Source organism: Hirundo rustica, chromosome 1 (assembly GCF_015227805.2).
Source record: "Hirundo rustica isolate bHirRus1 chromosome 1, bHirRus1.pri.v3, whole genome shotgun sequence".
Classification (NCBI taxonomy): domain Eukaryota; kingdom Metazoa; phylum Chordata; class Aves; order Passeriformes; family Hirundinidae; genus Hirundo; species Hirundo rustica.
In genome coordinates, this window is record NC_053450.1 from 131,498,933 (window position 1) to 131,523,997 (window position 25,065).

Here is a 25,065-nt window from a genome sequence, read left to right on the forward strand (position 1 = left end):
ATACTGTGACAGGCCGGTTTTGGTAGTAGTAGCCTGAAGACCTCGGAAAGTTATTTTTGCTCAGAACTCTTCAATTATGATTCAAAGTAACACACCTAAATAATTCTTTAGCTAACACCAAATACATTCAAATGACCAACTATACACACAGAAAAATGAATAAAAATAAATAGGAATAAATAAGAGTCTTATGACTTTGTAACCAGGAGAAAGAAAGGATCAGCATTATAAGAAAACATTTCAGGATCTCAGCAGAGGACATTCTTGAGGTTAGTGCCACACAGGCAAATCTAACCTAGGCTTATTTAGCTGTCATGACATCCTGCATTGCCACAGAAATCTGCTGGGGTGCAATGTCTCTAGAAACGTAGTCAGAATTGATCAAATTCAATAATGTCCACTGCCCATTTAAAAACCTTTTGCTTTCTAGACAAAAATAACCCTGGTATTACAAATTTTTTCTTTCTTTCTCTGCCATTTATTAGAATATAATTCACTTAGAAAGTTTTTTCTGATTACTTACCAAGTATGGCTACAATACATCTCTTTTTTTATAAGCTACAAAAACCATGTTTGCACAGTGCACAGCAAGATTTGAGGAGCAAACTCTAGCTAAAATACTTAGCAGAAATTTACTTTTTCTGGGCCAGGAAGAATGAGCCTTTCTGTGTTGCAACAGCTTCCCTGGTAAATATTTTCACTGTGCCCAAGATGGGATACAGTAGTGTGTGTCTGCTCAGTGTCAGTCTGAAAGTCAATTTTCTGAAAGAACAATTAGTTGTCCATTTAGGATGTTTTGAGCTGAAGCACCAGAAACTTGGGCATGAAAAAGGCTTTTGTCAATTCTAAAATAATTTCCTTTATTTGATTTTAGACAGAAAACTTGAATGTATAGAATAATATCAGAAGAATTATTTTCAACTCCAATGAAAATTTAAATTTTCCACTCAATAGCATTTTCCTCAAGAATATTACAGAATGTCTATGTTGAATGAGAAAATAGGTTTAGCCCTAGCAGAGGCTTAGCTTAGATCTGACGACTTGATTAGAATCCTAAATACCCAGTCTATTTCTGTACTCCTATATCATGTTTTCCCTTAGCACCTCTGCTCAGAGCCAAAATACAAACCCTGCTGCATGTGGATACTTGGTCACGTGTAGGCATGCTAAGCTTTCAGACAAATGCCAGGGAATGAGGAATTTCTTCTTTCCACAATGGGAAAAGAATGATGTGTTATGGAAATGCTGATGCTTCACAAATGAGAAAAATAATGTGTCTTCAATGAGTTCAGCCATAAGGAGGAGAAAAGGTCCATGCAATAGTATATTTATCATTTTATTGTTTTAAGTTGTAAGATGATATTTAATATATATTAAATGATTTAATATAATTTAATGTATTTATTTTACTCTGTCTGCCAGAATAAAAGAGGAATGCCATAGTGCTGCATGGCTGCCTAGTTTTCATAAACAGGCTGTTTCTAATAGACCATTACTACAACTGCCACGGTTCTCAGAGAAACTAAGTTGTCCGAGCTATGTTTATATCTCTTTCATATCTTCCTTAAACTAGCAGATTTCTATTTATGTGAGCTAGTAGCTTCAGGCTTTGGTCATGCAGCAGATGTAATCCAGGCTTTAATTTTGTCTAGACCTAGTTCAAATGCTCATAACCTGTTTGCTTGGAAAGTAGATGACAATATTATAGCAATACACTATCTTGTTCATTGTCCTACACATTTTGTATCTTTAGTGTAACATTGTACTGAAGTTTCTTGCAGAACTAAGGTCAGTTCTCACCTGTACCTTGCCAAAGAAGAGAAGTCATGTGAGTTTATACTTATAGAAAATTGATATCCTCAAACATCTTACTGCTCACTTTAGGATCAAAGTTTTCACAGAAATCAGTATCAAACCCTTGTCCTGCATGGATATTAAACCTCATTTGAACTCTAAATTATATATGTGATGTGAAACCGCTGTGTTTCTTTCTGTCCCTAAAAATAAATCTGAAATAAACCTTGAAGTAAAAATAGCAAAGTGACTAGTGCCCATAAGAAAACACATGACCTGAGTACATTGATGAAAATGTTGTCTAAGTGCAGTGTCAACACCACACCTGCCCATGTCCTGCCCAGATCTCACAGGATATGACAGTATCTAGCTTCTTTCGATTTTCTTTTTGCCTTCCCGTACTGTAACTCTTATCATAATTCTAACACCACTATCCATCCTAATATAACGCATAGGATATTGGCTCTCAACACAGCACTGAACACTGCCCAAGGGCAACAAGAGCTGGGACTGATGATTTAGTGCCCACCTGAGACCCACCAGGATTTCACACTCAGTCCAACCTCATTCCAGTCTGTAAAGCCCTTGACACAGGGCTTCACACAAAATCATGCCTTCAATGCCTTCCAAGTCCAGCCCTCACTATGCCCCCTACACCTACCGTTGTCTCTTCACAGCTGAGCAGAGCTCTTGCATCCCTCAATAATATCCCCTGTGCCAAATGGAAAGCTTCTGTGCACCTGACTGAAAAATTACTTTCCCTAAGGATAAGGCACAAGGTCTTCCATTCAGACATCCTCACCCTTTCTCACAAATTAACTCTCTTCCCTATTCTACTCAGAAGTGCAGAGAGGTGCCAAGCTCCAGTCAAAACTCAACGTATGGGCATAGGCCTGTATGGATTCTAACCCTCACAATGTCCCAGGGACCATTCCTAAGTTAGCACAAAGAGGGAGGACAGCTCTGCCTGGGTCTTCTCCTCTAATTGTTTTAAAGAAGCACATTGTTCTAAATAATCACAAAAGCCATCTTAGACTTTTGTGATTATTTGTTCAGACTACTTTTTCTTCTAAAAAATCTTCAGCTCCTGCTCATTTTGGATACCACTTCACAGTGAAGAGATGCCTTCACTCACTTGGATCTTCAGACGATGTCTGCAGTCAGCCGCAAAGGGTATCTGTGTATTGTTCCCTCTAGATGTTGACTAACTGGGCAGAAAGCTGACAGTCTTGATCTGGGAGCTAACACAAAGGCCAGGGTGGGGTGTGAAAACCTTTCAAAGAATTTTGTTTAGCTTAGAGCTAGAGACTTGCTACAGAACACATCATTTATGCAATTCCATGAAGGGCCTTAGGGACATTTCCCATGTTTCATGAGGTTTTACTCTCTGGATTGTAGCAGCAGCCTATATCTGTCTCTCTGCTGAGTACCCAGTTTCAGAATTTAGGCTAATGTAGACCTGTTACACCTGTAAAAAATCTAGGGAGTTTCTAAATACACATATGACACTGAGTCATGGAAAAAACCCCAAAACACTGTTCATCCTGATAGCTAGAGCATCTATCCAAAATCTGAAGTAGTAAGGAAAACAAAGATGTTTTGACCAGAAAAAACCAGAAAGCTTGCATGCCCTGCTAGGAATAAAGTGTGCAGCAACTTACAATCCATGTCTCATCTTTTGACTAGTCTTGAGTATGAGTATTAAGTCCACTTTTTATATCTCTTTCTTCCCTCTCCCCAATATCAAAAAACCCAGCAAGATCATCTCTCCTGAGTCATTAGCTAAGAGGTGCTTTAGCATAATAGCAACAGGTAATCAGGGTCCTGTATGTGGCGGTATGAATGCTAAAAAGGCCTTGATAGGACCTCTGTGGGATATCCATCTTAGGAGTCTATGCTGTATGGACATGGATGGGATGGCTCAGTGAAGCTACCAAACGTGTCAGGCATGCCTAGACTGGGAAGCTCACAAGAGCTGTCTGATGGAGCATGGCGGCCCCAACAACTGACTAAAATAGCAGTAGGCTCTTTTCACGGAGATCCTGCATAGAGCAACATTCAATCAATTAAAAAACTCCATCTTACCTTTCTAATATTTTTTTACTACACCTGGAGAAGGGACAGGCAGTTCTAGGGTTAGGTGTCACTCGCTTCCCTCCTGGTCACAGAGTGCACTGAGATGTTGGTCCTCACATGGGGGAATTATCAGTTCCTCCTCCCCTCCTGCCCCTTGATTGCTGTCACCCGACCTCCCTGATGGTCTCTCTCAATTCAGATATCCCATGTTTCCTCTGACAGTCCATGAGCAATGATGGACATGACACTGGCAGAGCACTTTTAAAACAGAAGTATTGCTCATTTTAGCCAGAAAGAACAAAGCACACGGAGAAAAGTATTTCAAAACAAGAATATGAATGTCTGATTTATTTTTCCTTGCTGCAAAGGTGGCCTGGTCACTGACTTCCTCAAGTTAGACAGCCATAAGAAAAGAAATTTCAACTCATAGAATTAATCTATGCATAATGTAGCAAACTGAACAAAAGGCAAATCAGATTTAAAAAAAAGATACTTGCCTAGAAGAGTTTAGAATTTATTAAAAATTAAAATAAGAACCCTAAAGATGATTTTCTCCTTTCAGTGTGCCTTTTGCTACCTCCAGCCTCACAGAGAGAGGTTTGATCCAGTTCCCACTTAAAACTACAGCTGAAATGACTGGAAACATTTAACTTAATGCAGTGGGCATTGGCTTAGGACTTCATTCACAGTCATTCACACACTATCCAGTAACCGGAAATAACACGTCTGGCTTCCCTCTGGCTGAAAAGTTAACCCATCACTTCAAGGATGTCCCAGCAATCCCCCCTAGCATCTCACACTGCAGTAGCTATGCACAGTACTTCATATATGCAGCTGGCAATAGGATTTCCCACCATCCTGCTGAAAATCATCCACTTAACTAAGAAAACAACTCATGAGTTACTATCTGAACTCTGAGTATAGAATATTACAGCCAGCTCTTCAGCAATGCAGTAGTTAGTGCGCATACCAAGCCTGTCCTTTCCTGTAAACAACCTCTCCTTAATGTATTTTCAGACACAGCTGTCAGATCCCCAAATACTTTGAAAAGCATTTGAAAATCTGGGTTGCACCCTACTGATGACAGCTCAGCTTCCCAATCTGTTGTGCAAGCATAAGGCTTTCTCTTAGACCAAATCAAGGTTATGTACAAATACACACAGAAGCTGGGATCAGACAGTCCATACATTTCTACTAGAACTGGAAAACGCATCCTTTTGACCATGCTGTAAACAGCCATAAAATTAAATTTTAAAAAATGCAGATGTTCATGACTTTCTTAATGAAAAAAAAAATTAGAATAAAACAATTGCATATCTCAATGCTAGTTGTGTTGCTCAATACACTTCTGGAAAACATGTTCATTAAAATGAAAACAGTGAGACAGGACAGGACCAGACAGGGTCCCTTTCCAAAGGGAGCTGTGGATAAAATAACTCAACTGATGTGATTACGGGGGAATTGTTAGGTGATATTTACATGAAGGAAAGCAATACTATTCTGGCTCTGGTCTTTGTCCCCTTCAGCACCTCCCAGCATCCAGCACACTCAGGCAATATCTATGTCACAGGGCATACCCAGTGTCATGCTACCGCCTTTTTGGTCCCTTATCAAGATGACAAGGGACACTTAAAATGCCACCCTCAGACTACTGGGGTAACTGGCACGATGACTCAGGACAACTGTGAGATGCTCTTAAGGAGAGTTAAAAGGTCATTTGCACAGCTAATGCACTAGAAATGTTAGCTGCTATGTAGTGCTGTAATGCCAGCAACTCTGACGTTAAGGCATTTGCCATATCCTGCAAGCTGATCAAAACCAGTACAAATTTTGTAAAGCTGCCAGAAGCTTAGATTATGTTAGCACAAACAGCAAAGAAAGAACAGCCAGAAAAGATACTGAGATGTAGGAAAGACAACAAGGCACACAGCCCTTATCACAGCACTGAGAAAAGAATCAGGACAAACAGCTTTGGATAATCTGCACGTGCATGTCTATTCCTTTGAAATGCTGGGATATGTTTCTTTACCAGAGAGCGGGAAGTTAATGGAAGAGGTAGTGAATGGATGGAAATAACATGAAGTGATTTATGTTCAGGTGAGAGTGGCGACTCACAACTCCTTTGAGCAGCAGCATTTAGTCTCCAAAGTATATAAATGACATACTTGGAAAACTGCAAGTTGCAGGTTGTAGTCTTGTTTTATTTGGCTGTCCTGACTTTAACTGGGGTTCAATAGATCCAATTTTTCAATTTCAGACCATTAGAGAGAAGAAGGAAAGGAGGTTATAATTTTTTTGGCTTTATTACCTTGTGATCTTTTCAGCACATAAAGGTCACCTACAGCAGATGTCAATAATCACACTCTTTACAGTTTCCTTAAAGTTCATAATTTTACAGAGCTATTTCACATGTTACTAAACCAAAGCAAATTACTTCTCAGCACGAGTGAATTGGTGCCTTTCCTATATAATTTTATGAGTTCCCTCTGGGTCTTCTCTACTCCAAGGATTTGAGCATTTTGCACAAGATTTGAAACATGAACTGACTGTAAAGGACTGGAATTATCTGGGTGTTTCAAAAGTACAATATTAGATACTTTTCTCCAGGAATGGTTAAATAGAGATGTCCTTTTTATTTGAAAGAGAAAATTCTTGGAGTCAAAATGCTCTAACTGTTCTCTTTGAGTGACTTCAGATGGAAATTTATCCCATGTTTTCAACAGTACAGTTTAATTCAGCATGTTGGTCGGACTTAGCACCTAATTTCTCAAGGTGCTACGGGCTCATAACTCCAACTGAAACCCCTTAGACTTGCAAGGTCTTGCAGCCTTTATTAAGCAGACAGAAGTGCTCACACAAAACCACAGACTGTTTCTCAAAATGCAGTCCAACACTTTCTTGAGTCTCTCTCGTGAAAAGGGCAAATAGTACCATATCCACTTACTGTATTTCACAAAAGGAGGGGAAATGTAATGAAGGATTGCCTAAGGGAAATGAGATAGAAATGTCTTTTTTTGTTCTGTTTTACTAAATGGCTGTGTTTTTTTTTGTTGTTTTTTTGTTTGTTTGTTTGTTTTTTCTCCAAGGCCTTGAAGCAGGTAATTTTCAGCAAAAATTACATCCTAACTAGGATTCTTGGCATTGATTTGATTTGACTTCTTTGAACTGAAATGCTTGGAATTAAAAACTGTTTCCATACATGGGAGGTGATAAGCATGTACATCATTTGATATACATGCTGTAAGCCCAAAATACCAATAAAAATAAGCAGATACACTTGTTTACTTCAGCATGGCAACACTCCCATGCAATATCCATTTCAGTATCTTACTCCAATCAAATCCCACATTGCTTCTTTGATAAGATTCTTATCTTTCTTTCCTAAGCTTCAGCATACAGGGAGTTGCAAATAAAGAACCGGTTTTCAGGATTCCATGTCATATATCTGGAACAAAAAACAAAAGGAAAACTGGTTCTCCAACACCTAACCCAGCACTGCCATCCCTCTCAGCACCTGCTGAAAGCTAGCAAGGGCCCATGCAGTAATTACCAAGTTTTCTCTTGTCTAGAGTATCTTCAAGGTTGTTTACCTTGGATTTATTTCTTGATCTGAATATTAAAATCTCAAAACATTTCTCCAGTACTGTTGAACCAGAGAATAAGAAGCTTGTATTTTTTTTTCTGGGAATGAGGAAACACCCAAATATTCAACTTTACTTAAATATGTATTCATAATAAGTATCCACAAAATGGATGGCTTAACAATTCTCTCTTCAACAGTAGTTGTGTGAGTGTGTAAGAAGAAATGATACTGCCTCTTATACAGTGTGAATGGACATCTTACACATTTTAGTGAAGCTGGCAGTGAAAATATGTCTTGTTAATATTTCTTTTTTCAAACAAAATTTGTAATTCAATTGGTCTCACAACAGACCAAAATATTTCTCATCTCTGTTTCATAGACTGTATCCTCCTAATGTGAGTATGCTAAAATATTTTCTTTCAAATGTAGCTTTTTAAAACCAATACCTGCAAACTTATTGCTGATTATTTGTACCCAGATATTATGCCTCAGATAATAGGGAATCAAGACTTGTATTTTTAACTTTTAAATAGGTAAATATTTTCAGTACTTTCTTCCTTCAGTATTTTTTGATATCTAGGGGTCTTTTCCCATATAGAAATGAAATTAAATGTATGTTCATTAATGCCTGCTTATAAATTTAACCACCACAGTAAATTTAGAATATTGGTGTAATTTCATTAAATGAAACAAAGAAATATTAAAATAGTGTGGGGTTTTTATATAACTTTAGGTACACAGAAATCTTGGAAATCAAGTACCACCATAATTCTGATGATTTTGGTTTTTATTTCAGTGACTATTAAATAAACACTACATTGAAAATTGAATTTGAAAATACCAAAGTGGATAGAGTAATAAATAATTTTAAAAGAATTACAGTAACAAAAAAACCCAACTAACCAACCAACCAAACAAACAAAAAACAAAACAAAACAAAACAAACAAAAAAACCCAACAAAAAACCCCACTTAATGCTACATAGAAAAACTGTGGATTTTGTCTAATATACCACAAGATTTTTCCACAATAAATGGAGAGAAGGAGAGTTCCCTTGTCTAAACTGTTGTTAATGTTCCAGCAATGTTGCATTGGCAGTTTACCCATTACCTGTTAGTCATGGAACAAAAATATTTTGCATTTACTCGAACCCAAAGGCAAAGCATTTTAATTGTGCAGTGCAACATTTTTTTTTATTGTACTGGCTCTTTATCAGGAATATTAATACACAAGCGACATTTTCATATTTAATTGCAGTTATCACACCTTAGCCTGTGGCTACACATTTCATCAAATAAGAAAACTCCATAGACCTTCTGTGTAGACAACTCCTGTAGAGTATGTTATGGAAACTCAGTCTTTATGAGAACAACCGATTAGTATCTGAATTCACACTTCAGCGATAAGAATCAGGATGCTGTGAAAAAAAAACCAAACTTCCCTTGGGTAATCCAAAGTACTGAGAAGCTGCACTCCAGAGGTACCGTGAGCCTTTTGAAAGAGTGGCCAGGTAATGCCATAGAGAGCCCTTTGCTAGATGATGTCTTGGCTTACTACTTCCTAGACTAAACTTCTCATTCAAGTTCATATGATATGGACACTAAAAGAAAACAAACACTTTCAAATCTGACGGAGGAAATGCTGACAGGGAACAACTGGGAATGCTTTCTAAGATCAACCTCAGACAACATAACCTGGAGTAACAGTTTCAGGCTCCAGTTTGGAGCAGAAACTCAAGCCACCACATCCACTTTAGCAATTGTCCTGCTACAATATCAACAGTATCAATAGTCAACAGTATCAAGCACACCTGATAGAAAACTTAGCAAAAAACATCTCCTCTTCACCTGGTGATCTGCTGTGGAAAACAAAAGCAGTATGTGTACCAGTTCAAAGCCCCTGGCCCATGTAAAGGTTACAGGTGAAGCTAGAACTCCTTCTTGGGGTGGTGTTCCCTAAAAGGTTTAATCCAAAACTTTTAATTTGAAATGTCCTGTTCCACTAACCTAGTTTCCATATTCCTACGGAAAAATGTAACAGTTCAGATGAAACATATTTCAGCCTTAAAAGATGTATTCTTTTGGTAACATTAACTTTTTCCCTGACTTTTCACAAGGTGTCCACTTTTTCCCAGATGATCTTCTCCAGAGCAGGACTGTTCACAGTAAAGGCAGCCATGGCACAGTGGCAGCAGTCCTGATACCTTTCCTCTTTATTTTCCTCTGCATCTGCAGTTCGCATGGAGGATGCCACATGCTCTTCCACAAGAACTGCTGCAGTAGTCAGCTGAGGCTGGAAAAGGACATTATTTTTGAGTCTAGCCATGTACTTCATTAGATCACTGCCAGCCCACCCTGAAAGTTTACCTTTATTTTCTCTGCAATGGTGTACTTGGCTGAAGACTACTACTCCCCTACTTAGTAAGCAGCCTCCTGAATTTTGACAAGCATTTCAAGATAAACACTTTTGAGTTCTACTTTTATCACAGTTTGAGTCCTGGCTTTATTTCCTGAATGGTACAGCTATACTCCAAAACAGTTTTTTTGCTTGGCTATCTCTACACTCCCGGTTTAAACATCCATAGTTAATCTCATACAAGACTCTAGCTATTTTTTGGAAAAGCAATTTTGAAACCAGCAATCCAGTCTCATTTTCCATGATTTTAAAGGAGTTAACAGATAATTTCAGACATGGGTAACAAAGGCAGGGAATAAGAAAAAAGGGTGTCTCAGGGCTGCTGAGTTGCCATGTTTACAGCTCCAAGCAGGCTGCTGACCAGACACAGCTCCATCTGTAAAATGATCCAGCTACTGTACTCTTGACTTTTGCAAGTTATGAGCAGCCGCAGGAGATGGTGTAAGTGCTGGAGCAGCTGCAGAACCTTTCCCTCACTGAACTACTGAAGAGGCACGCCAGCTTGTTTGTGTGCTCCTCCATAACCTTTCACCTACTTTGGCTGTTTGGCTGTACCAGGAGCCTCTGGGAGTCTCCAGCAGCTCAACAGCTCCTGCGGCAGCAGCGTCAGATGACAGAAAGATGAGAATGGGAAGATATGACCCTTGTTTATAACGCTATTTCTGTCCTTTTTTTCCCATGTAAAGGACCACATAAATATTTAGAAAACAAATGTATAAGTAGGCTAAAGTATCAATCCAATTCCATAAATGCAGATCCATCTGCAGACAGAAGGCCAGCGATTTGCCCTTGGTACTGCTGGAAATTTCACGCAGTGCTGTGAATATGACTAATGCACTTGTCACCAGACTACTCCTTCCACTTACATTCAGAACTTCCTAGTGCTACCATTAATTTCCACCCAGACTTACTGCTCATCCTAGGTTAGCATTTACCCTTTCTTACAAAAGCTGAGTTAGAAATTGCCTCTGTCCCTAGCAGAAAATGTTAGTCTGGTTTCATAAGAGAAAAAACTTTGATGATGTTGCCTGTCCACCTGTTTGCCAAACCATCCCTCCTAAACATTTTAACCAAATTTGAATAGACAATCAACTCCCTAAAAACTCTGTACAAGCTAGCAGGTAGGTGGTTTAGGGATGAGAGATTAGAATCTTGCTCCACATGGGATAAAAGGGAGGGGAAACTCAACCAGACTCATTCTACTAGAGAGCAACAACCTCACCAGTAGTCATCCCACATGTTGTGGCTGGTCAGGAGAGGACACTCATCCCAGGGCATCCTATTGGGTCTCCAGCACTTGTTGGGTTAGGAAAAAGAGCCTTACATTTTTGTCTCCACATTTTTGTCTCCACAGAGAAAAAGGTAGGGCAAAAGCAATCATGATACCTTCTGTTAGATGTCAGCAACATGGTGAGATATTACACATGCTGGCTGGCCAGGAACACAGCTCTGACCTAAGCACAGCACGTTGTGTCTCCTGCAGGGGTGAGGACATAAGAAACATGAAGCGAGAGACAGCTGATTGCAACGAAGAGCTATTAGGAGACAAATGGACAGGAATTCAGGCTTCATTCATTCCACTCTTCTGGACCCATCTGTTGTGGAAAAAAGCAGAATGTTAACGCAGCTCAGTTTTCTTAAGCATAGTCAGCAAAACATTACTGTGACCAAGCAACTGCAAGTACTGTTACTGCCTTTTCAAAACTTGCCCCAGGACAGCTCAGAAGAGGAAAGTTAAAATATCTAATCTGCAGAAATGAGACCCCCTCTGATGAATACTGCAGTTCAGAATTTGGCACTGTCCTTCACCATCTTCTCTGACACCTGCACTTAAAACTGTTGTATGTTTCAGAAGAAGGGTGAAATAGTGGTTTGAAGAGGAAATAAAGTGAGAACACTGCTAAAGATAGGATAGATGGAGGCATTATATGGAGTGGTTACAATTTTCACAGCCTAGTTCACCTGCAGGTTGGCTGATGATGAATCATCATAAATTGTTACATTTGTGCCTAAAACTTAGCTATCTTGCTCAACATTCAGGACATCCATAACAATTACTTCACAGATGTATAGTTTATATATGCAATAATAGAAATTAATGTTGTTCGGAACTTCCTGTAACATATAACCATCATACAAAGAGCAAGAAGCAAATCTGAATTAAAGAGGCACTTCTTTTAGAAGCTCATCTGAGTAAAAAAAAAAAAAACCTCAGTTGTTGTGCTGCTGATGTGTAAAACTCTTTTAGAAGTTTGCTTTGATTTGAAAAACACCCACATTTTGAGTTACAGGAGCCTTGTCCTTTTAACAAATGGGGAAGGTAACACGCTTCCTGTATTTCCTGCAACTACAATTTTACCTTTGTTCACAGCTAAACTGAATATGTAAGATATTTCTCCATACCTTACTGCATATAACTACCAGGAAAAGAATAAGGAACAAGCTGCTGTAAAGAAAATTAATGCAAACAACAGAAATTGTTTTTAGTAGACTCTTTCCCTATTCAGACTGCCCACAAAGGATATTCAAGTTACTTATATTAAGCAGGCTCAGCATACCAACAGATTAAATGAAGTGTCTTGTAAGAATAGAAATACTTACGTTAGAAACTGCAATAACTACCTGCTGCAGAGGACTTCCTGATCCAGATTTTATTGCAAAGGGTTAATTCTAAGGTTCCTTCTTGTCACTGATCAGTGGCTTCAGGATGAAAGTGGAACAAAACAAAAGCTATCCTGCACGCTTCATGGTTTAACAAATTTGTGTGATATTTTCACTTCTGTGACTCATCTGCAACTTGCAGGCAAACCAAGCTGAAAGAGTCAAAAGCAAATCCCAAATTCTTAAATGTTTAACTTCTGGCAAGGACAGAGAAAATCAAAGTTGTTACATTTGCTGCTATCCGATGTCTACATTTTGCTTCATTTCACATTTCATACGCCAACATTCAATCACTGTGGTAAACCAGACTATATCTCATGGAAAAATTACAGTAAGACTCTCCCAATGAAAAGAAAAGAAAAGAAAAGAAAAGAAAAGAAAAGAAAAGAAAAGAAAAGAAAAGAAAAGAAAAGAAAAGAAAAGAAAAGAAAAGAAAAGAAAAAAAAAACAAACAAAACCAAAAAAACACCAACAAACAAAAAAAACACAAACAAAAACCAACAAAAAACCCAGGGAGCAATAAAATAATAAAACATAAAGTACAGTGGGAGTAGCACCATGAGTAGGGATAACAGATAGACTAGGAAGACAAAAATGAGATAAAGTTAAAAAAACAGTCTAATGACAAGCTAAATTATTTTCCTCTATCTATTAAACTAAATGCACAGATTTCTTGTGAGAAATTTGATCTTCCTTCCCTTGAAAAAATTTACATGTTTGCGTGTGTAAATATAAGCATATAAAATTGGACTGGGGAAGTCGTACACAAATATTAGGGCACAATTATTTTGCATTATTTTACAGCCACATGCTCCTGCTGTTACAGACCAAATTTTGGGTTGCCAGAAAGCCCACTGCTGACATTAATTCCATTCCTCGATGCATGATGCAAACCCCACCTTCAGTGAAGTGGGCTTGGCATATTGGGAAAAGGCCAGGCAGCGCTGGAGATCCAAGCTCCTTCTCCAGCAAAGGGGAAAGGTGAGGGGGCTTTTCCCAGAGCGACTGTGACCCTGGGAGATGAGCTGTCCCTGAGAGCACTGTGTCAGCCCCTTCTTAGGTCAGCTCTAGTGACAGTAAATAAAGGCCACATGCTGATCTGGGGCCAGTGCGTCACCAGCACAGCTGTCCTCGGGTATTTGGCCACTATTAACCAGGTCACAGCCATGACCTACATGTCGACAGCCTGAACCCTCGGGTTGCCAGCTGATTTTGCCCCCTCTGCCTTCCACGCAGCCTCTGCGCCGACCCTGGAGCGACCCCGCCAGAAGGAGCACCGCCAGCACCGCCCGGAGGAGTGCAAACACACAACTGCCCCGGACACCATCGCGCCCCTCTCGCCGGGCCGCGGGGCCCACTGGGTGCCCGCGCACAGCCCGGGCACGGCCGGACCCCCCCGCAGCCCGTGAGGGGCGGGAGCAGCACGGCGCCCCCGCAGCCGGGCACCGCCACCCTGCCAGCCCCGCCCGGCCCCTGCCCGGTGCACAAGGTCACCGCGGGCGGCGCGGCAGCGGCACCCGGCGCTCCGTGCGCCCTGGCGCTGCCCGTGCCGCTGGCCAGGCGCCCGCGGCGGGCCCGGGGAGCGCTGCCAGCGCCGTCACGAGGCGCCCGGCGGGGGCGCGGCCCGCCCGAGCCTCGCCCCCCCGCGATTGTAAATAGAGGCGCCACGTGAAGGCCCCGCCACAGGCGAGGGGACGGCGACAGTCCCGGAGCCGTGGGACCGCCCGCTCGCCGAGCGCTTACGAGCCGCGCACCCGCCGCCCCGGCAGCGATGAAGGCCGCCCGCATCGCCCTCCGCAGCGCCGCCCCACTGGCAGGCGCCAGCGCCGGCAGCGGCAGCGGCCGGTTGCCGCAGGAGGTGGAGCAGTTTTCTCGCTTCTCCCCCTCCCCGCTCTCCATCAAGCAGTTGCTGGACTTCGGTGAGAGTCGGGAGGAGCGGGGGGAGGTCGGGGCTGGGGAGAAGCCCGGGGCTCGGAGGCTCGTTTCCCCGAGGAGGGGCGAGCCCGGGGGCTGCCGCGGGACGGGGTGCGGGCGCGGCGCTCTGCGGGACGCGGCGATCCCCGCCCGGAGGGGTCCGCGCTCGGCCAGCCCTGAATCGCTGCCGCTCCCCGGCTCGGCCGCCTAGCGCCGGGTATCCCCCGCCCCGCTGGGAATCTGCCGACCCCGAGCTGGTGGCGGCGGCGGGGAGGTCGCCTCGAGTGGGCACCCCTGGCCGCAGTTACCCCCGGCTAGCTGCCAGGGGCTGGAGACCTGAGAGTGCCGCCATCGGAGCTGAAGACGCGCTCCAACACAGTCTCGTCGGCGTTCGTAGGGTGCGGGCACTGAGAGGGACATGGGCTGCGGGGCGTGTTCGTGCTCCGCGCACACGGAGTCGGGAGGAGCCATCCGGCGGAGCGAACGCGCTGTTCCCGGATCCGTTATCGCCTTGGCAGCTCTGGCGGCTGTGCGCACATGATACTGCCAGACGTCACCCCCAACAACCTGTTGTTTACAGAAGCCGGAGTGCTTCTTAGGGAATTGCAATTAAGTATCACGTCTAAATGGGAACCGTACAAATATTCCGTCCAGGAGCACGCTGTGTCTTACTGTCCTGTAAACAGCGTTCAGCGCGAATATATAACACCTAACGCCTCTGTGAGCTGGCCAGTAAAAGCGTCATGATTGCAGAGAAGTAGAGTCCTGAAGTTTACGGAAAGTCAGAAGTCTGTATTTGCATCTTGAAACTTCCTCAAACAAAAACTTTATTTTGGATTTATTCATAGGCTCGACTAATGGATGTGAGAGAACTTCTTTCGCGTTTTTGCGACAAGAGCTTCCTGTGAGGTTTGCAAACATCCTGAAAGAAATTGATCTTCTTCCTGATAAATTACTAGACACTCCATCAGTAAAATTAGTAAAAAGCTGGTAAGTATGAACTGTTTGAATTCAGCATGCAAAGTAACACACCTTTGAGAACATTGTTACAGACTTTTTTGAATAGTAGAAAGAATAACAAAATACAGTAGAAATGCAGTTCCTTCATCAAATCTGAGCTGCAAGCTGTTACAGGCTGTCCTTTGCTAGCATACTAAAATTAAATTGAAAACCAATATGGTTATATTGTTATCTTTAATTATTGGGGGGGAGGGGGGTGGGGGGGCAGGGAGCTAGCAGTTTGAAATAACTAATAGAGCAAACCTTCTTCTTTAAGAAGGAAGAAAAGAAAATGTCTTGTTTCCACACAGCATTACAGACTTTGCGACCCATACAAAATGGGAAAGCTGGCCGTGTACTTGTTTTGAACTCTCACTGATGGAATTACTAACAGAGCTTCTATTCCAAAGTATATTGCCTTGACCTGTGCAGCGAGTGTTTGAAATTCAATTAACATAATCTCTGCAGTTGGCACAGTGGTTGAATCTGATTTAACCGTGCTTACTGGCACAGTTGCAGCATTTGCCAGGATGGCTGACATAAAGAGCAGAAGTATTAGAGTAAGATCTAGAAACTTTTCTTAATATAGCAAAGTGTTGTGCCTTTGCTGTATACGTCAAGGCTGTCAGATGTTAGTGCAAGAGGCTCAGCTGCTTAGCTTCTGCCAAAGCTGATCAGATTTGGAAAAAATCTGCTTAAGTCGCTTCTTCATTGGCATTGTCATTTGGATCTTCTTTTGAAATATCTCTTCTCAGGAATTATTAGGGGATCCTACATACCTTAAATGAGGGTTTAGATTCCTCTCTGGTGGCAGGCACAAGAAAAGACTTATAACTTCTGGAGTTCAGGCTGTCAAGAAGTGTCCATCTGTCATTCCATTGTTGGTTGTAGCTTGGATATTTCAGAGATACTTAAAACTCCTAGATGACCTGTTAGAATTAACGATGTGCACAAGACAAAGTATTTTTCATATTGCTAGATTAATAAAACTCAAATTAATAGCATATATTTCTTGTGTTCTTTTTGAATAGGTACATCCAAAGCTTAAAGGAGTTGATTGAGTTCAATCAGAAAAGCCCAGATGACCAAAAAGTCTTATCTGAGTAAGCTTTTCAGTTTTTTCTTCGAACTTTATAGTTCACATTCTGCTTTGCACAATATATTCACTTTAGACTGACAGCTGTGATGAGCTGAATTTGATAATCTAGCAGGAAGAGCTGAACTCAGAACAAGCTGGCTAAAATCTCATGCTTAGCAGTATTGCAAATAAATATGACCTGTTGCAGTCTAATTTCAAGGTCATATTGCCCCTTGAACTGTCATGATAGAGGAATATAGAAAAATTATCTGTGAAGTCATATAACTGCATGTTTCCAAGATGTCAGCTTAGGATCTTTTTCCTTTCCTTACATTTTCCTCTGCTCAAATAAATATAAGTAAACAGGTGGTGAATTTGATATGGCTCATTATACCTTTTGTTTTAAAAATTCCAAATACTTCTGTGTTAGGTCAATGAGGAAACACTTTTGAAAGAGTAAAAAAACCACACTGTATTTTAGTATTAAGGCTGTTAAGCACTTATCTGTGCTGGTGCTAGATTAGATAATTACATTATACAAAACTTGCTTCTATGTAGTCTGAGAATAATGTTCTAAAAAGTTCTCTTTTCAACCTAGCTTTATAGATACTCTAATTAGAGTCCGAAACAGACATCATGATGTGGTTCCTACAATGGCACAAGGAGTAATCGAATACAAAGACACTTTTAAAATAGATCCTGTCACCAATCAAAACATCCAGTATTTTTTGGATCGTTTTTACATGAGCCGTATTTCCACCCGGATGCTAATGAACCAACACAGTAAGTAGAAATTTTTACCTGAGTAAAAACTTCATCCTAGTGGGTAACATACTAATGTAAGCACTGCTTAAAACTGCTGGAGAACTGCTTCACATGATTTTGTGTGACACTGAAAAGTTAGAAACTCAATCTATCACTTAAGAAAGTAATGGGAAAACTTGTTTTCTAGACTACAGAATAATTGAAATAACTCTTTGGTGGAATATGTAGTGATATCATTTTTATGTCTGAAAAACCTTTAGATGTGAGCTACAGAAGGGCCAACATAGTTTGCTGACTGTTGATGGCATTTTAACTCACAGAAGGCATAAACAGCATTCAGTATTTTATGTGATTATATGTTTGAATCACACTGTATTAGTCTGAATTTTGAGGCTTTTTTTAATAACACAGTATTTGAGATTAAGTGTTGTATTGTTCTCCTGTCAAACAGCTCTTCTTTTTGATGATAAATCTGGCTCAGGGCACCCAAGGCACATTGGAAGTATTGATCCTTGCTGTGATGTTGTTGAAGTAGTGAATGGTGAGTATTCTCAGAGCTTTAGCGTTTCTCTTCCTGATCAGTGTCTATATCTGATTGCAAGCAGTTTGGGAAATTGACTTCTGTTTTAGGGGATGCTGACTGGCTTTAATTGAAAGAGCTGAAAGTAGTTATCAAAGCATGAGCTTTTAGAGGACAGAATTTAAAATACAAAGTAGCAGTAAAAAACTATGTTGGAGTAAGTCCTAGCAAGTGACAGATGAGGTAGGAATTGAAGTTGTCTGAGGTGTTGAGATTGGTCTTATCTACTGGTAGATAACAAATGCATCAGTTCCATACAGTTTTCAAACTGTACAAAGATTTTCTCATGCTCCTGTAATTGCCCATTGTTCTCAAATTTTAGTGCACACACTGTTATCATTCCCTTGAGACACGTTCCCTTGGCTATGTCTTAGACTGTCTAATGCCTTAGCAGTTAACGTGGGTAAAAGCTGTATTCTGCCATGCATTAGAATGAATTTTTATATTGCTTGATATTATATTTTACATCATTTATTTAATTAATTATTTCAGATGCTTATGAAAGTTCCAAGATGTTATGTGACCAGTATTACTTAACATCTCCAGAACTGAAACTTACTCAAGTGAATGGTAAGATGAGAGCTTCCTATTGGAAGCCAAACTGCTTCTTTTACTGAATCAAAAGGCTCCCAATTCTATAGCCTTAGTGAACATACCAGTTGATCTAGTTCTAGTTGGGCTAGTTCCTCTGAATTTTCTACTACAGGCACCTCATTTAACCTTCCAGGTTAGAGCTCAAATGTTGGTGCATCTTAAACACAACATTTTTGAGGTACCATTTATAAATTTGAGAAAAGTCAGACAAAGTATTTAAAGTATTACGATAAGCTGCTAGAGAGGACCTCCATATCTGGAATGATGAACTGGGGCTGCTGACTGAAATGCTGGGTCTGGTCTGAGCTTGCCTGCATGCGTCTGATGACAGCAGTCTACTTAATGTTTGAAATCCTTTATCTATAAAGGGGAATAAATCCTTCATTTTTTTTGTTTATTTGAAAAGAAACTCACTAAACAAATGGCAATTGCAATCTAAATGCTGTTATGAATGCATAAAGCTGTTTGCCAGTTTCGAAGGGGAGGGAAAACCAAAAATGAATCTGATTTATTTTTTTATTTGTTTTGACAACTTGCTCATTGTAAAATTTGGAAAACATATAGAAAAATGCTATCACCCTTGTAAGTGTTTTTTATTTTTCCTTTCCTCTAGGAAAAGCTCCAGGACAACCAATTAGCATTGTTTATGTTCCATCTCATCTTTTTCACATGCTTTTTGAGCTATTTAAGGTATGTTAGTATAAACCGAGCGAAGTGGGATGTGGGGTTGTGACCACCAGTAACCCTCTGCTTTCAGAGTTTATATCTGCAGATTCGCCCTACTGCCTTTTCTGTGGAGTGGGCAGTGTATTTAGGAATAGTGTGTGCAGCTGAACTTCAGTGCTGCCAACATGACGTACTGAAATATGGCAGCTTTTAGCAACTGCTGAACTTTGCTCTTCTTCAGAAACCTGTTGACTTTAAGGGAGTTATTTAATTTACAGTGCCTGAGTTAATGTTGGGCAAGAACATTGTAATCTTTCACTCAGAAGAGTCTTGGCTATGCTTAGACGCTTTTAGATGTGAGACCTCTTTGGCTCCCACTATGCCAAAATGCTGAGTGTCCCTTGGAAACCAGGCACTGATAGGAATAGAGGATAATATTTCCTCTATGTTAAAGGGGTATGGTTTGATGTGCATGGATTCAACAGTCTCTGACCATGGTAACCTTCTTTTCCGTAGAATTCAATGAGAGCAACTGTTGAATTCCAAGAAAACAGTCCTACCCTTTCTCCAATTGAAGTGACAGTTGTTCTAGGGAAAGAAGACCTGGCAATCAAGGTATTTTATTGGCCTACTACAATGGACTTAATATAATCTTTGTTATTATACATGCTTAGCTGGTTCTATTAAAAGATCTGGCCTGTGAGAATGGTTCGCAGACACTATGCATGAGCACGAGAGCATTCTCTTGATGATATGAGCCTCCACATAGCATAGTTATCTCAATGAAAAACAACGTGCTACAAAACAAATGTTTGCATTTATGACTGTTGGAAAGGTGTGTTCAAATAACAGCATTTTAAATACCATTCTTAGTGCATGCTTGTTGTTAACTTCATTCTCTCTTAAATCAGATCTCAGACCGAGGAGGTGGTGTTCCAGTGAGGAAAATTGAGCAGCTGTTTAGCTACATGTATTCCACTGCACCAAGGCCAAATGTGGATGATGGTCGAAATACTCCTCTTGTAAGATACTTTCAATGCTCATGTTGCAATTAGGTTGTTGTAAGTGTTGGTGGGTTAATAATGAAGCACTGTGTCCATCCTGCTGCTTTGCCCACAAGTATGAATTCACACTTTCTGAAACAGAATTTTATTATTTAGATTAGTGGACAAAAAAATGCTTTTAAAGGCATAAACAAAGAAGAACATTCTAACCTGAATCTAATCCCCTCTTTTTTTTTTTTTTCTTCCTGCATTCCAATGACACTCATTTACTTTGTCTTCAACCTCCAATCAGTCCTCAAATTTACTGTAGATCATGAGGTCTTTCTGGAGGCAAGAACAACTGGAACAGTCTTTTAGATTATTATGTTTATCTCCCAGTAGGAAGCTCCTTTTACTAATCAAGATGTACTAGCAATAACAAGGGAGGGAAAAATACTGACATTTAATATGCAAAGGTGGGACGTATATATAGACCCTCTCTTTCCCATGGAGATCTTTTTTCTTGTGATTTTGAGTTTTTAATGGTCAGCTTCAGCATTCTCTATGAAACTGATTAGAGATTTACATTTTCTTCTAAGAGATGAGGAAATGCAAAGGATTTTTTAGCAGCTTAAAAATCTCTGAAGACTTTCCAGCTATTTAACTTTAAGCCATTAGAACTAGTAAAAAAAATAATTAATTTTATATTGTACTTTATTTTTAGGCTGGCTTTGGGTATGGCTTGCCCATTTCTCGTCTGTATGCTAAATATTTTCAAGGAGATCTAAATCTTTACTCCATATGTGGTTATGGAACGGATGCTATCATCTACTTGAAGGTATGTATTTAAATTTAGTTAAATAAAAGATTACTACCATTAATGCAGTGGGATAACTACTTGATACCATTTTAAACAGATTCTCTGCTCATAGTAGCTCTTGTTTTTCTTGAGAAATGACAGATTTAGTAACTGGTTTTTAACTGGTATCAAAAAAGTAACTTGGCTTTAATTAGCCTACTTGAACAACTACTGGTGAGAGCCCTGTTGGTTTTCAGATTATGTTAGCATGTTATCTACTTGTTCATGGACTGCAAAGTACTTGAAGAGAGCAAAGTAAAAGTGTGAGCAACAGATCTGGTTTGTTTACTCTGAAAACCAGAAACTCCATATAAAGGAAATCCTTAAGGAGTCAAGGTGCTGTTAACGTCTGCTGTTAATCCTCTGTGGGATTCAGATACCAGTAATTTTGAACTCTGGGCATAAACTTGCACTGCTGTTTCTTTAAGAAACCTGCAAATGGCGCTACATGTTATTTTCTACTTTCTGTGCCTAATCATGGGAAAAACTTGCTTTGAATTTCTCTTGCTAAACTGAAAACACTGAAGCACAATCAGAGCAGAAGTATGAAAGGAAGAGTTCTGCAGTTCAGCTACATAAATGTAACATTTCTATTGAAAAATTTTCGCTGGAATTTTCACTGAAATTTGCAAATCAAAGTCCTTTTCCATGCATTCCTGGACTATCTTGAAAGCATGTTAGAGGGTCGTGCTTAAGGCCTGTTAAAAATCCATAAATAGGATTGATATTAGTGCGTTTGTCCTACCAAATTACCCAAAGCAATCACAGATACCGAAGCACATAAAATACCACATCTGTTGTAGAAACATTTGCATGAATAACTTCTTTTTGTAGTGTTACTAGCTTAACATTTTAAGCACGATGAATGAATTTTTGCTAAGTGACGTTATTGAGTGATAGTAACCTGTTTGTTCTTGACTTTTAGGCCTTATCAACAGAATCAATAGAAAAACTCCCAGTTTTTAACAAATCAGCTTCCAAGCATTACCAGGCTACCTCAGAGGCAGATGACTGGTGTGTCCCAAGTAAAGACCCAAAGAATATGGCAAAGCAGAGTGCAGCTTCCTGAAGAGAAGCTGGTATCAAGACATCCCAGGGAATCAAGCTGGCTTCAAGAGCAGCGTTTAGAAGTATTCATCTACCTTCAAACAAGCAAGTTTCAGGACTAGCAGAGGAAAAAGAAGATAATAGTATCATAAACCTAGGCTGTATGCACTGAATCTGAAACTTTGCTGTGGACTTGAGGATGAGGAAAATAGAAGCACATACGTCTTTTAAGAAGAGCTGTGTATAGAGGAAAATCAAGCTATTTTTTTACTATGATCAAAGACTTGATGTGGTAGAGGTGTGCAATTTTTAAATCCTGTTTAATGCTTGAATTCTGAATACTGACTGATAAACGAGTTATGCTGATGCATATTTTTCTGTTAGAATAGTTGTCAGCGGTTTATCTTATTACAGAACTTCTCAGGTAGATAGATAACATCCGTACTTTAAAGTTGTATTTATAACATTTGGAAAAGATTCACTTAACGTGGCAGGCTTGTAGCAAGATACGAATAGCATTCAGGTACAGCCTGGCTGGAAGAGAGGGAGCCCTTGGAGGCAGGGACAATGTGTTTGCCATATATAAGGAAGTCCCATTTTTTAAGAAAAAGCTATTCCAGGAATAATTCTTATGTGATGCCTTTCTCTGTGGATCACATTTGCTAGATATTTTATGTTAAACTGTTCATGGGAAATCAGCCAAGTAGGGCTTCTATGCATAAGGTAATGAAGAAGAATATCAGGATATTTCTAAAAGCTACTGTAAAGAAATGGAAAGCTATTTGGTTGTAACAGCTCTAACGTTAGGGTACATCTAGCCTACGTCCCTGTATTCTGGAGAATGTGTGCCAAGTCAGTTAGGATTTTCCAAGAACTGAAGTCAGACATGTAAGTTGAACAGAAAAGTTTTGGTGATATGCATTGCATAAGCACGTTGTGAAAAGCAGCATGTTTAAAACACAGTCTTGTGGTTTGTTTCTGTTGTGCTGTTAGGTTAGTGGCCCAATACACTAAACCAGATCCACCAATTGACGTTTTCAGATTTGTATTGGACCACATCAGCTGAAAGACACACATAGGGAATCTATACCCTGAAAGCTCCGGGTGAGCACCGAAGGCCTGTTGGAAAGGTGTTCAGGAGTGGTGTTGGAACTGTAAAAATTTATTCTAAGAACTGTTCATTGCAGTGGAAAAGGTTTATGAAATGTTTCAAAATATAGACAGCACTGAAAACTTTTATGAACAGAAAAATAGGGGGAATTCCCACAGGAACAGTGCCAGAGGGAGAGAGTTGTTCAGAAAATATTCCATTCTCAGTAAGCTTCTTCCTTGCCCATCTTCTTTGTGTGTTTTCACTTTTGTGAGCAAGGTAAACTTCACAGATGCTAAACTATTGGATGTTGCCAAGCTGGCCAGTCAAAAGTTCATCAGGGCTGTAGAATATTACTTGAATTTTTTTTTACTAATTATCATATTATCTTCTGTTTATGTGATCCTTTGCAAGAAGTTGCAAATACCATAAAGCATCCTTCTCGTGAGGTATGACAGTTTTCTATTAGGGTTTTCTATTTGTTGGACAGAAAATTACTCCATATTCCACTACGAATCTAAAATGGTTTTTAATAGGAAACTACCTTTGTGTTCTTGAAGTCCTATATTTCTCATTGAAAACAAAATATTATTTTGATATGCTTCATTTGTTTTAAAAACTAATTTTAGATGTATTAATGATAACTGCTGAGCATGATGACTTTAGCACTGCATCAAGGCTGTTTTTATCCTGGTGAATAAGCTGCAGTCACCAGAAGTCACCAGATCATGCATCTGATCTCAGCTCAGTGAATGAAATGGCTAATAAAAAGGAAATACCTTTGTCTAGAATATACAGGTGTAAAAAACTGCTTTCACTGTCATAAAGTAATTGAGTATTTGTTGATTTTTTGAATTGAATATAAGGTTACAAACACATACCTACCTAGTCATTATTGTCAAGTAAACACAATTTATACCTTTCTGTCTGCATCCAGTAATGCTTGAACCTGAGTTATGATCTGATGGTACATCTGTAACACAGCTGCAGCTGCTCCAGTTTGTAATTTCTGTTTCAAAGCTGCTGAGGCACATGGGTGCTGCAAAAATGTTTGTGATGCTGCTTGCAGAGCAAAGCTGTGGAACACTGATGATGTAGGCAGAGGTTATGTAGCACTCAAGGAACACACATGGAATCTGTGTAGTATTACAAATTACGACTATCTACCTAGATAATACAGCACCTTTTCCAGCATTCACTGACTTCTTGTTCTGAAAGCAGAGCTGTAGTTTTAAGTCTTTTACTTGAATGTAGATGTTGAAATAGTTTTATAATAAAATCTTTTAAATGGTTGTCTGTATCTTTTGGTTTTTTTAAGAAGTCTGGTGCAATCAAGGGCCTTTTATTTTAAGTCTTATCAAATGGAGTTGAGAAAAACAACACTTATGCCACATCAGGTACAGCAGGGGGGAGAAACAGTGGAAGAATGATCTGCTTATAATTAATGTTGCATTGGGTGAGAATTTACATTGTACCTAAAATCAGCATATCACCTTACCCATCTCCTTACTCTTTTTAATTAGGATGGTATTCATTTCGAAATGAGACTTGGGAATCTTCCATCAGTGTGTGTTCTGTGCTGTAAAACAGTTGTTTTTTGTTCAATTTTAAAGAATATGAAAATTCTTTAAATTCATCATTGGGTTTATATCTAACATCATTGGGTTTATATCTAACAAAAAGTTTTCTCACAGACTAAAGGGATGGCTGTCTTTTAGCTCTGAAGCAATAGGACAGCTGGCTTTTCATAGATGGTGTGTAAGAAAATGGTAGTCATCAGACAGTGTCATGATCCAACAGTCCTGTACAGCTGGTGCTTTAGCAGACTCGTGTTGGCCTAGGGCCATCCTGCACCTCTCTTAATTTTAAGAAGATCAAGTAAATGTAAAAATATATGTAGATACTTTACCTGAAAGAGGAAGGGTGAAAACCAGCCTGACTCCAGGTGTCTGGCAGCAAGT

At 39.9% G+C, this 25,065-nt stretch overlaps 1 protein-coding gene and 1 long non-coding RNA gene across 5 annotated transcripts; one reads left to right on the forward strand and one right to left on the reverse strand.

Annotated features, from left to right (window-relative positions):
* Positions 1 to 8,350: 8,350 nt before the first annotated feature.
* On the reverse strand, positions 8,351 to 14,843 carry LOC120748170 (uncharacterized). Of its 4 annotated transcripts, none has more exons than XR_005699333.2 (5): positions 14,780 to 14,843; positions 12,470 to 12,681; positions 11,255 to 11,463; positions 11,091 to 11,164; positions 8,351 to 9,745 (listed from the first exon to the last, which is right to left on the reverse strand). It is a non-coding gene; the product is annotated as an uncharacterized LOC120748170 (long non-coding RNA). The 4 variants fall into 4 exon arrangements; XR_005699342.1 differs by lacking the exon at positions 14,780 to 14,843 and adding an exon at positions 13,705 to 13,913; XR_005699331.1 differs by lacking the exon at positions 14,780 to 14,843 and adding an exon at positions 13,429 to 13,913 and having other exon boundaries at positions 12,491 to 12,681.
* Positions 14,281 to 24,396, forward strand: PDK4 (pyruvate dehydrogenase kinase 4). Its single transcript, XM_040054192.2, has 11 exons — positions 14,281 to 14,448; positions 15,292 to 15,433; positions 16,474 to 16,545; positions 17,119 to 17,303; positions 17,737 to 17,826; positions 18,358 to 18,435; positions 19,073 to 19,149; positions 19,642 to 19,740; positions 20,037 to 20,147; positions 20,833 to 20,946; positions 21,893 to 24,396. Exons 1-11 carry the CDS (start codon positions 14,301 to 14,303, stop codon positions 22,034 to 22,036), a joined length of 1,260 nt encoding a protein of 419 aa, XP_039910126.1. The 5' UTR covers positions 14,281 to 14,300; the 3' UTR covers positions 22,037 to 24,396.
* Positions 24,397 to 25,065: the final 669 nt, after the last annotated feature.